Source organism: Chiloscyllium plagiosum, unplaced genomic scaffold (genome assembly GCF_037043375.1).
Source record: "Chiloscyllium plagiosum isolate Xiang-an unplaced genomic scaffold, Cpla_swu_hap1 HiC_scaffold_4, whole genome shotgun sequence".
Lineage (NCBI taxonomy): Eukaryota > Metazoa > Chordata > Chondrichthyes > Orectolobiformes > Hemiscylliidae > Chiloscyllium > Chiloscyllium plagiosum.
The window spans coordinates 110,783,996-110,796,885 of NW_028270142.1; the positions used below are offsets into that span (position 1 = coordinate 110,783,996).

At 41.4% G+C, this 12,890-nt stretch overlaps 1 protein-coding gene across 3 annotated transcripts in view; it reads left to right on the plus strand.

The window, feature by feature from the left end:
* LOC122549546 (parathyroid hormone/parathyroid hormone-related peptide receptor) overlaps nucleotides 1-12,890 on the plus strand; it is a 108,491-nt gene that overhangs the window by 54,199 nt on the left and 41,402 nt on the right. For 2 of the 3 annotated variants that reach the window (XM_043689395.2, XM_043689396.2), the window contains exons 3-4: nucleotides 9,004-9,114; nucleotides 12,615-12,739. In XM_043689395.2, coding sequence (XP_043545330.1) covers nucleotides 9,004-9,114; nucleotides 12,615-12,739 — 236 coding nt within the window. The remainder of the gene's footprint in view (nucleotides 1-9,003; nucleotides 9,115-12,614; nucleotides 12,740-12,890) is intronic. The other variant, XM_087985853.1, reaches the window with a different exon arrangement.

Below are 12,890 nucleotides of genomic sequence, written 5' to 3' on the forward strand. Positions count from 1 at the left end.
CAAGGGAATTGTGGGATGACTGTTTTTAGCAGTGCGGTCAGGGTTATGTACTGAATTTTACTGCAAACATACCCAGCCTTGTTTCAAGTTTCCCTGCTGTACAGAAGCATGCTCTGTGTACCAGGTTACCACTAGTTGCTGTCATCCAAACACCTAAAATTAGCCTTGAAGAATATTTTACTCCCACATACCACAATATCCTTTTATTTCCTTCTCTGGATGACAGTGTGTCACTAGTTTAACACAGCACTGTTTTCAGAAAGCAAATAAAACTGCACACAAGCTTACGAGCTGGGCCTGAGTGAGAGAGCAGAATCATAGAGACCTGGGCCTCTGAAGCACGGCAGCCAAAAAAAACTTTCTTGTTTACTGAAATCTTTGTAATTCAAGATTGTTTTTCTTTAAGTTAGGAGAATCTGAAAAAGAACATTTTCAGTAATTTTTAAATGGGCAGCAACCTCACACCACTGGTGGGACTAGGTCAGAGCTTGATTCTGTGATATCTTCTCTAACTTTAATCACTGCTGACTTTTGTCTCTCCTCTCCTCGGTGTCCTGCATCAGGCTGGGATAAAATGATATAATTCAACACAGTATTCTGTTGAACTGTTGTGTTTCACTTGTGCTTTATGATATTATAGATGCAAGTGTTATATCCATTAACACATGATGTGTTGTGTCACAGTTCACACAGGAAACTGAGTTGCTATGGCAAAGTACAGTTCTTATATTGTAGACCGGAGCTGAAGATAGCAATGATTGGAGCTCCAAAATTCTTTCCATCACAGCTGACCAGCTTTCACCACTAGAATCTGTAGAGATAGAAACAGTGTTAATGTTTAGAGTCCATTGAACCTTCTTCAGAGTGGTTTCTGATGATGTGGGAGTCCAGAACCAGGGGTCACAGGCTAAGGATATAGGTGAACAAAGTTAAAAATCACACAACACCAGGTTATAGTCCAATTGGTTTAATTGGAAGCACTAGCTTTCGGAGTGACGCTCCTTCATCAGGTGGTTGTAGAGGACCACTTGATGAAGGAGCGGCGCTTTGAAAGTTAGTGCGCTTCCAATTAAACCTGTTGGACTATAATCTGGTGTTGTGTGATTTTTAACTTTGTCCACCCAGTCCAACACCGGCTCCTCCAAATCATGATATAGGTGAAGTCATTCAGGATTGAGATGAGAAACTTATTCATCCAGTGAGTCATAAGACTGTGAAATTTGCTATCACAGAAACAAGCCAAAGCCAAAACTTATGGTTGGACATAGCACTTGGGGTCAAAGGGACCAAAGACTATGGGGGAGGAGCAGTAACAGGCTATTGAATCGGATGATCAGCCATGATTATAATGAGTGGCACAGCAATTCAAAGGGCTAAATGGCTTACTCCTGCTCCTATTTTAAGTTTCTATGCCCAGTTCTTATGTTACGGGTGCTATAATAAGCAGTGCCACATTGGGTATAAATACCCAGCTGGAGGTAAGGCCCTCACCATGGTAGCAAATTACGGTGTTTATTAAGTAGTAATTCATTGTGCATTTATGGGTAATATTTGTGTGTGTATATATATATATATATATATATATAGCATTAACACATCATTGTTACTGGCTGAGTTTTTCCAGCAATTTCTGTTTTATTTGTCTAAGAACTCCAGCATCTTCAGTGCTTTTTAAAGTATACCATCCCAGAGTCTTGCTTGTATCTACAGAAGTGCCTGTCCATTCTTTTAACAATTGACTCCTCTATAACTATTGCATTTCCACACTTTGGTTCTACTGTATTGGAGAGGAGGACATTCATGGAGCAACAAATTTAACATTTTTCCTTTTCCCTTAGAGGCCATTCCCCTCCACAATGTCCAAAGTGGTATACCTATTTTGCAGGAGAATAACAACAGGAGACTCCTGTATTGCCTGCTTAGTCCTCTTGCTCTGCCTGTTGGTCACCCATTCCCTACCTGCCTATGATGCCTTAACCTGCGATATACCATCTCCATCATGTTGTCTGCGCTACTCTTTGCCTTGTTGATGCTCTGCAGTGTCCCCAAATGCTGCTCTAGCTCCACAATCCAGAGTTTCAGAAGCTGCAGTTGGAGAATCTTCCAGCATGTGCCAGCCGATGCCTGACTTCCCACACAGAGCAGGAAGAGCAAAGCATGGCTTTGACCTCTCCTGGCAAGACCAAGCACTTGAAAATAAACCTTTTGGGAGATGCTTAATATTAAATAATATCAATTACTCCCTGGTTCTCATTACTATCAAATATAGACCATATAAACTATAACCAGCAAAAAAAGCAAAGAGTATCTCTTCCACTTTGCACCAAATTCCCATGATGCTTCAAAATCCCAGAAATACATACTCACTCTGGCCATGTCTCGCTCAGGATGTGCCCTCTCCCAACCGCTAATGCAAAGCCTACTGTCATGGATAATTACATCGGTAACACATTTTTAAAAGCCCCTCATAAATACATACATTACAACCCTTTGTGGGTTGATAACAAACTATTTAGTAACAAACAGCAGTGCGTTTCCATCAATGTAAAATATTTCAGGTGGTAATATTTCCAGTGACTGGTTTCTTTTTTTTTTAGTTTTTTAGTAGTCTCATTGGGAATTTAGAATAGTAGGAATGGAGGTTAGGGCAGTTGAATGTTTCTCCTACAGAATGTGGGAGGTAAGGGTCACCAGTAGTATCGCAGCTGACTGCATCTGTGGGAAGTACACCCAATTCCAGCTCCTCGAAAACAGCATTAGGGAACTGGAGCTGGAACTGGATGAACTTTGGATCATTCAGGAGCTGGAGTGGGTTATTGAGAGGAGTTATAGGGAGGTAGTCATACCTCAGGTAAAAGATGAAGGTAGATAGGTTACTGTCAATGGAACTGGCAGAAAGTGCAGAGATCCCCTGTGGTCGTTCCCCTCAACAATAAGTATACCATTTTGGGTACTGTTGTGGGGGATGACTTACCTGGGTAAGCAATGGGGAACAGGTCTCTGGCACAGAGTCTGTCCCTGTTGCTCAGAAGGGAGGGGAAAGAGGAGCAGAGTATTTGTCATTGGGGACCCATAGTTAGGGGGATAGATAGGAGGTGTGGTGGGAATAGGAGAGACTCACGGTTGGTGTGTTGTTTCCCAGGTGCCAGGGTTCATGATGTTTCTGGGTTCTCAAGATCCTTGAGAGGGAGGGGGGAGCAGCTCCAAGTCGTGGTGCACATATGCACCAATGACATAGGTAGGAAGAGAGATGGGGATTTAAAGCAGAAATTCAGAGAGCTTAGGGTGGAAGCTTAGAACTAGAACAAACAGAATTGTTATCTCTGGTTTGTTGCACGTACCACATGCTAGTGAGGCGAGGAATGGGGAGAAAGAGGAGTTGAACACATGGCTTTAGGGATGGTGCAAGGGGGAGGGTTTTGGATAGTTGGATAATTGAGGCTCTTTCTGGGGTAGGTGGGACCTCTACAAACAAGATTGTCTTCACCTGAACCAGAGAGGTACCAATATCCTGGGGTTGAAATTTGTTAATGCTCTTCAGATAGGTTTAAACTAATTCAGCAGGGGGATGGGAGCTGAAATTGTATTTTGAGCATACAGGAGGATGAGAGTAGTGAGGTCAGAACTAAGGTTTCAAGATTGCAAGAAGGCACTGGCACTGGTTTGGAGTGTGTCTACTTCAACGCCAGGATCATTCAGAGTAAAGTGTGTGAACTTGCAGTATGGGTTGGTACTTGGGATTTCGATGTTGTGACCTTTTTAGAGACATGGGTAGAACAGGGACAGGAATGGTTATTGCAGGTTCTGGGATTTAGATATTTTAGTAAGAACAGAGAAAAGGTAAGAGAGGAGGTGGTGTGGCATTGTTCATCAAGGATAGTATTACGGTTGCAGAAAGGGCATTTGAGAACTTGTCTACTGAGGTAGTATGGGCTGAGATTAGAAACAGAAAGGAGAGATTACCCTGTTGGGAGTTGTCTATAGGCCTCCAAATGGTTCCAGAGTTGTGGAGGATAGAATAGCAAAGATGATCCTTGATAGGAGCAAGAGTGACAGGGAAGTTGTTATGGGGTCTTTAACTTTCCAAATATTGACTGGGGGTACTATAGTTAAAGTCTTTAGATGGGTCAGTTTTTGTCCAATGTGCGCATGATGGTTTCCTGACACAGTATGTAGACAGACCAACAAGGGGTGAGGCCATGTTAGATTTGGTACTGGGTAATGAACCCGGCCAGATGTTAAATTTGGAGGTAAGTGAGCACTTTGGTGATAGTGACCACAATTTAGTTATGCTTACATTAGTGATGGAAAGGGATAGGTATACATTGTAAGACAAGAGTTATAGCTGGGGAAAGGCAATTACAGTGCAAATAGGCAAGATTTAGGGTGCATAGGATGAGGAAGGAAACTGCAGGGGATGGGTACAAAGACCAGCTATTGTGGGTCCTTGATAAGTATGTACTGATCAGGCAGGGAGGGAGTTGTTGAGTGAGGGAGCCGTGGTTTATGAAGGAAGTTGAATGTTTTGTCAAGAGGAAGAAGAAGGCTTATGTTAAGATGAGACGTGACAGCTCATTTTGGGCACTTAAGAGTTACGTGTTAGCCAGAAAAGAGCTAAAGACAGAGCTAAGAAGAGCCTGGAGGGGACATGAGAAGGCAGACAGGATCAAGGAAAACCCTAAGGCTTTCTATGGCTATATCAGGAATAGAAGAATGACTAGAGTTAGATTTGGGCCAATCAAGCATAGTAGTGGGATGTTGTGCATGGAGTCAGAGGAGATAGGAGAGGCGGTAAATGAATGCTTTTCGTCAGTATTCACACAAGAAAAAGATAATGCTGTCGAGGACAATACTGAGATACACGCTACTAGAATAGATGGGATTGAGGTACAAAAGGAGGAGATGTTAGCAATTCTTGAAAGTATAAAAATAGATAAGTCCCCTGGGTCGGATGGGATTTATCCTTAGATTCACTGGGAAGCCAGGGAGGAGATTGCAGAGACTTTAGCTTTGATCTTTATGTCATTGTTATCTATAGGAATAGTACCAGAAGACTGGAGGATAACAAAAGTTGTTCCCTTGTTCAAGAAGGGGAATAGAGACAACCCTGGAAATTATAGACCTGTGAGCCTTACTTTCATTGTGGATAAAGTGTTGGAAAGGGTTATAAGAGATAAGATTTTTAATTATTGAGAGAGGAATAAGTTGATCAGGGACAGTCAACATGATTTTGTGAAGAGTTGTCGTGCCTACCTTATTGAGATCTTTGAGAAGGTGACCAAACAGATGGATGAGGGTAAAGTGGTTGATGTGGTGTATATGGATTTCAGTAAGGCATTTGATAAGGTTCCCCACGGTAGGCTATTGCACAAAATACGGAAGCATGAGATTGAGGGTAATTTAGTGGTTTGGATCAGAAATTGGCTAGCTGAAAGAAGACAGAGGGTGATGGTTGATGGGAAATATTGTTCCTGGAGTTCAGTTACTAGTGGGGTACTGCAAGGATCTGTTTTGGCTCCTCTGTTGTTTGTCATGTTTATAAATGACTTGGATGAGGGCATGAAAGGATGGGTTAGCAAATTTGTGGGTGACACTAAGGTTGATAGAGTTGTGGATAGTGACGAAGGATGTTGTAGGTTACAGAGAGACATAGATAAGCTGTGGAGCTGGGCTGAGAGGTGGCAAATGGAGATTAATGTGGAAAAGTGTGAGGTGATTCACTTTGGAAGGAGTAGCAGGAATGCAGAGTATTGGGCTAATGGTAAGATTCTTGGTCGTGTAGATGAGCAGAAAGATCTCGCTGTCAAGGTACATAGATCCTTGAAAGCTGCCACCCAGGTTGATAGGGTTGTTAAGAAGGCATACAGTGTGTTAGCTTTTATTGGTAGAGGGATTGCGTTTCGGAACCATGGGAACATGCTGCAGCTGTATAAAACTCTGGTGCGGCCGCACTTGGAGTATTGCATACAGTTCTGATCATCACATTTTAGGAAGGATGTGGAAGCTTTGGAAAGGGTTTAGAGGAGACTTACGAGGATGTTGCCTGGTATGGAGGGAAGGTCTTATGAGGAAAGGCTGAGGGACTTGAAGCTATTTTCTTTAGCGACAATAAGGTTGAGAGGTGACCTAACGGAGACATATACGATAATCAGAGGGTTAGATAGGGTGGACAGTGAGAGCCTTTTTCCTCAGATGGTGATGGCTAGCACAAAGGGGCATAGCTTTAAATTGAGGAGTGATAGATATAGTACAAATGTCAGAGATAGTTTCTTTACTCAGAGAGTAGTTGGGGCGTGGAACACACTGCCGACAACAGTGGTAGACTCTCCAACTTTAAGGGCATTTAAAAAGTCATTGGATCGGCATATAAATGAGAATGGAATAATGTAGGTTAGATGGGCATCAGATTGGTTCCACATGTTGGCACAACATCGAGGGCCAAAGCGCCTGTACTGCGCTGTAATGTCTATGTTCTATGTAAATGGTACGTTTGTACCCTTGTTCACATGTTATGACACAGAAATATTATCATAAACATGTCTCTTAAAGGTATATCACACTGCTGGGAGACAGAGCACAACGTTCATCATGTTTGATTGTTATACAATAAAACACGTTATACAAGATTAACAATTCTAACCATTATGTAATTCTTTGAAGATTTGATATCTTATCCTGATCTGATGACTGTATGCCTGTTCGGAGAGGTATATGTTGTGTTCAGTTGCTCGTGGTTGACAACTTTGATTTCTTGTTGCTGTAGTTGTCACTCAATATCATTGCCCAGTTATTACCATTGGAGTTTTCCTCCTCACAGCCTTCATGCATGAATATCATGTTGTAAATTGGTCTGATTATTGTTCTGTTCCTTTGCAGTGTAGCACCATGGTCAATACTGACTTTTGGGCTGCTTGAATATTCTAAAAAACTTGCTGGTATCCAAGCACTCATATTTGTATTTCTGACTCCCACTCTCTGCCCAGTATATAGCTGTGGTAGCCCCCTATCTTCTTACTAGCTTTATCTCTTTCATTCTTATCTATCTTTGACAATGAATGCCATGAGTCTCAGAATGTTCATGGAATTGGATGCTGAGCAAAATTACCCAATCTTGCCGTCCTGGTATAAGCTATTCCAGGAATGGTAATCCCTTCTCATGAAAATTCAACAATGCAATGTGAAAATCCTGTTTTGATCATTGATTTGATAGTGTGTACCATTTACCCAATGTGAGCTTGGACAACAGGATAACCATGTGAGATGGATCCCACCCCAAATGGCACACATCCTGTATTGTATCCTTTGTCAGTGAACTGCAGTCATTATCAGATATGCTCTGTTTGGGACACCAAATAAATTGAAAATAACATTCAGCATGTCAGTGATAGGCCTGCTCATTGTGTTGCTAAGTTGGTGAACAATAGAAAATTTAGATAGGCAATCTGTCACAAGGATAGATCTTCCAGTGCACTGTGAGTAAGTCTGTTGCTATTTTCATCCAAGGCAGGGCATCATTATGGGGGATTGAGTTGGGAGAGGATCAGGCAGGATGTGCCAAGGTTGGTTGGGGCCAGGTCAAGAGGTTCCCAGTTGGGTTGGGATGTGTTGGATTGAGTTATACTCAGACAGACAGATTGTTAGTCAGTACAAGAATCAAGGTTTATGGAGAAAAAGCAAGAGAGCGAAGTTGAGATTTTCATGATCTCATTAAATGACAGAGTGGACTCAATGGGCCAAATGACCAACATCTGCTCCTATATCTTATGATCTTATACATATCTTGGACCATTTGAGAATGAGGGTGTTCAGAAGGTGTTGGGTCAAATTGGATGTTAAGGCAGAGGGTTTTCAGGTTGAGGGCTTCCTAGTGTCTGCACTTGTCAGATTGGTAAGGGTGCTGCATTGGGTTAGAAGGGGGATGTCTGAGGGATTCCTGATGTGTCATTGGGGAATTATGGGGAGGAGGGTCAGCAAGTTAGAACAGATTTTAATTGCTCCTATCTCTCCTGGGTAACTATTTAATCAATTGAGGTAGAACCCCTTATAGTTTGTGAGTCTAACTCAAGATTCAGAGACATTTTTGAAGGGTCCCACATGATGAATAATTATCTGTCAGATATTTAATCTTCCCAGGCATTTCAGGCAGTCAGTGCATCGGGACCTCCTTCCAAGTGGTCCATGGCATATCTTTCAGCATATCTTTCATATAGTTGCAACAACTATCTTCCAATCAGAAAACCTGGGTCAGGGAATTTGATTGTTTATAAATGTACAGACTAGCCCATGCAATATTCAAGAGGTTAAAATCAATCACCATCACAGATAGTTAACTCTGGAGGTCAGGAACTAAGGCCTCTGATTTCTTACAATATTCAAACTCATCAAACTATTTAGAACTCTGGAAGTGTGTTTATGATTAATTATATGGGACAAACTTGATGTTATTATGCCAATGCATTCATGGTTCATTTGGCTAGTGCAAGTATCTTACTACCTAAGAGCTGTCATGGTTCTGCAGACTATTTCTCCCTTCTCCTGCAAGTTATTGGCAACTCTATCTGGTTTATTAATGTCTGACATTTCCACACACATCGTTGACTGATTTTGTCAGATGAACCTTCACTTCCTTGTCTTTTTACATTTTCAAATTCATCCTCTCAACATTTCCCCCAGATAACCAAGTATCTGTACAAATTCCAAGTTGTCCTATTTATTTTGAGGAAGGGTCACCGGACCTGAAATGTTAACTTTGATTTCTCTTCACAGATGCTGCCAGAACTGCTGAGCTTTTCCAGCAACTTCTGTTTTTGTTTCTAAATATTTTTAGCTTCATATGTCTGTGTTGTCCACAATGCGATTTAATCTGACGTAATTCGTATTATCATCACGGCCTATTTTACCTACACGATACTGACTGTTCTACCTAATTTATTAATTCTTACAAGTCATTTTAATGCACTGTATCTTTTCAATAACTCACATTATGCACTTTTTTCCCCACAGAAGGGTACTGTGCTCCCCAGTGGGATGGGATCCTTTGCTGGCCAGAAGGACCACCAGGGAAATTGGTGTCAATGCAGTGCCCAGATTATATATATGATTTCAACCACCAAGGTCAGAGGCTGGCATTCGATGCTCACTACAAGCACAGTGTTTTAGAATATATATTTCAGACTTAAGTTGCAAGAATTCATGAATATTTGACCATCTTTCCACAGAAAGGATATAAAAAACATATATAATTATTTTAACTGTTGACTTCGAAAATGTAGCAAGTTAAAAAAGGAGATCTTTTAAAAAATATTAGTTTGTTAAACTGCCAGTGAGGAAAACTTAGATGTTATTTTCTCATTGCTCGCAAATAATTTGTAGCTTTTTATATGTCTGATCAGCCAGTATGTTGGAGGGATTTGATGTCTTTCTGACAGTCAGACATTTTCATGAAGTATCTTAGCCATTACATTTTGAAACATAAAATAGTTAAGGCATAAAATGAGTCCATTCAGCTTTTTGTTTTTGTGCCAACTATGTCTATAACAGCAACTCATTTGGTTTCACTTACCCTCCTTTTCCAAGTAGCTTTGCACATCTTTCTCTTCAGAAAATTCCATTCATATTATTCCATTGTCTTTTTGAAAGCAAGGATTGAATCTGCTTTGACCACAATCTTGGCAGTGCATTTCAGATTTTAAACACTTGATGACTAAAAAACATTTTTCGCAGTTGTTTCTCTTGCCAATCACCTTGAACCAGTCACTTGTTAAACCTTGCACCAACAGGAAGAATGTCTCCAATCTTATGCTGTCTAGACCCATCATAACTTTGGGCAACATAACAAAATCTCCTCTTAATCCTCTTTTAGCCAATTTCTCTATCTATCCATGTAAAGACAGTTCTCATTCTAAAGACATTCATGTCAATCTTTCTTGCAGCCTTTCTAATACCTTCACATCGTTCTTGAAGGTGGACTCCATGGCCATAAATTAGTGCTACATCAGGGTCCCCCTCCACTACTTGGAGTATCAGTGGGAGTTTGGCATCTATTCCATGCGGCAGGCCTAATGCTGTTTAAGTGCCTTCCAGTATTTAAGTCACCTTGTAGGATGGAAATCTTGCCTTAGAGAGCTATTGGCTTGCATTGGGAGCTGTGTCTGCTGCCAGAGAATCTCCACTGGAACCCCGGCCTCAAGTGAAAGAGAGTGGGATGTGGTCACAAGGAGGGGTTGCATTGCAAATGGTTAAAGGTCAAGTCAAGTCATTATAGTCTTAACAGATCATAGGGCTGCTGTCTCATTAGAGAGCGACAAAACTGATGGCAATTTTACTTAAGGGTCACCATACCTCAGGCAAGGGGAGGTGTTGAGAAGAGTCCTTCATTATAACCTCAGTCAGTGGAGGGGATTGAACCCATACTGTTGGTATCATACCGCTTCACATACCAACCATCCATTCAGCCAACTAAGCTAAACTAACCTATCAGTTAAAGGTAAGGACAGAAGAGTGAATCAGAGCCCCCCCCACTGTTCTGCCTTTCCAATGGCTATGTGTCTCAATCTGGTACTGAGTGCCTGCAATGAGGAAACTCCTCCTACACGGTCACCAACAGAGTTAGTGGACAGTCATGTCAGTCTCATTAAATCCCTGAAATTCTGTTAGGCCCAGATAGCTTATTAATGAGCTTAATTAACATTTCATTGCTGAAGATTGGAATTTCTGCATCAATGCCTTGCTTGCCCAATTTAATTGGGCTAGTTTTCTCAATGCCTAGAATCTGAGGCGATGTCACTTGTCTGAATCTCTCTCCCCTTCAACCTCTGCATTCATGGCTACTCTGGCAGCCTCCATTAAATTATGCTGAATCCTACAATTGATACTCAACTAATGTTTTTTGCAGGCTTATAATAACATCTTTGCTCTTGTACCCTGTTACTAAAGCCTAGAATCTTGCATTCTATGCTAACCATTCCTCTCAATTTGACCTGCAATCTTCGATGATTTGTGCAGCATCTCTGTAATGCTACCCTTTATTTTATATTGTCTCTTTTCGTTCTTTCAAAATGAATCACTTCATACTTCTCTACATTAAATTTCATCTGCCACTTGTCTGGCACATTCTATTAGCATGTTTATGTTCTCATGAGGTTTATCAGTATCCTCCTAAAACTTCCAAAGTTTCTGTCATTCATAAATTTTGAATTTGTGCATGTGTACACCTCAGACTAGATCATATATATAAATCAGAAAAAGCAAGGGGAGCATGATTATACCCTTCCTTCAGTCTGATAAAGAACCATTCACAATTACTCAGTGTCACTCAGCCAGTTTCATATTAATGTCACTGTCTAGGTCAGCATTATGTACTCACCCCAAGTTATCCTTTCGAAATTGTAGGTGAATGCATTCTTGGAACTGCTTGAAAGGAAAACTACACTTTGGGCTATTGTAATTTGAGGTGTGCAAGTGAGATTAATTCTCACTATAAGATTTAGGGGATCCCTACAGTGCAGAAAGAGGCCATTTGGTCTAATGAGTCTACACTAAAGAGCATTCCACCCAGACTCAAATCCCACCCTATCCCAGAAATCATGCATTTTCCATGGCTAATCCATCTGAGTTGAACATCTTTGGACATTACAAGGCAATTTAGAATGACCAAATCCCCTTACCTGCAAGTATTTAGACCATAGGAGGAAACCAGACCACCCAGAGGAAACCCATGCAGACGTGGGGAGAACATGCAAAATCTGCAGTGTTACCATAGGGTGGAATCAAACCCAGGTCCCTGGCACTTTGAAGCAGCAATGCTAACCACTAAGCTACCATGCCACTCGGTATTCTTATCTATTGTAGATTTTCTGACAAACTGCATTGCATGTTGGAAATAGGTTTTAATGAATTATTTGACTTTGAGAAGCTTATAGATAGCAGGCTATGACTATTTTTTTCAAATGTCTTCTAAAACCCTGCCCCAGACCTTCCCTTTAATTACGAGGTAAAAACACTTCCCCCACCTCATCCTAGCTTCTAACCTCCAGCAACTCGATCCCCTGACTTGTCCGACCTGCCCAGCTCCTTTTCCACCTATCCACTCCACCCTCTCCTCCCTGACCTATCACCTTCATCTCCTTCCCCACTGACCTATTGTACTCTATGCTACTCTCTCCCCACCCCCACCCTCCTCTAGCTTATCTCTCCACGCTTCAGGCTCTCTGCCTTTATTCCTGATGAAGTGCTTTTGCCCGAAACGTCGATTTTGCCTGTCCTCGGATGCTGCCTGAATTGCTGTGCTCTTCCAGCACCACTGATCCAGAATCTGGTTCCCTTTAATTAGACAGCCATTTATTCCCCCTCTCTGCTCCTCCTCTTCAATATCCACTTCATTTCTGTCAGCAACTTTGTTCTTTGAGAGACACTATTGTTAGGCTTGGGACCAAATCCTGGACAATAAATGCTGAATTTTCACTCGGAGTATCTTTTAGCCTTCAGTTTTTAGTCATTTTCAGGAAAAAGAGCATTCCTCAACCTGAATTATGTCACAGAAGTCTCTCTTATTAAGTGAGCAGGTGAAGGGTGAAGCTGCACTCGACACTAACTTCCTGTGTGTTTTCTGGCAGGCCATGCTTATCGACAATGTAATGTGAATGGGAGCTGGGAGCTTGTGCCAAGCAATAACCGAACATGGGCAAATTACACAGAATGTGCCAGGTACCTTGCACATATGAACCAGGTTGCAGAAAAGGTGACTTTACCCCATGAATCATTTTTATTACAATGTTCTATTTCTATATTGTCACAGAATATTTGTGGTGACTATCTTTAGCAATTGTGGTTGTAGTAGCAACATCCATAAACAGCAATAAGATAAACAAATGGGTTACCTTTTTGTGAGG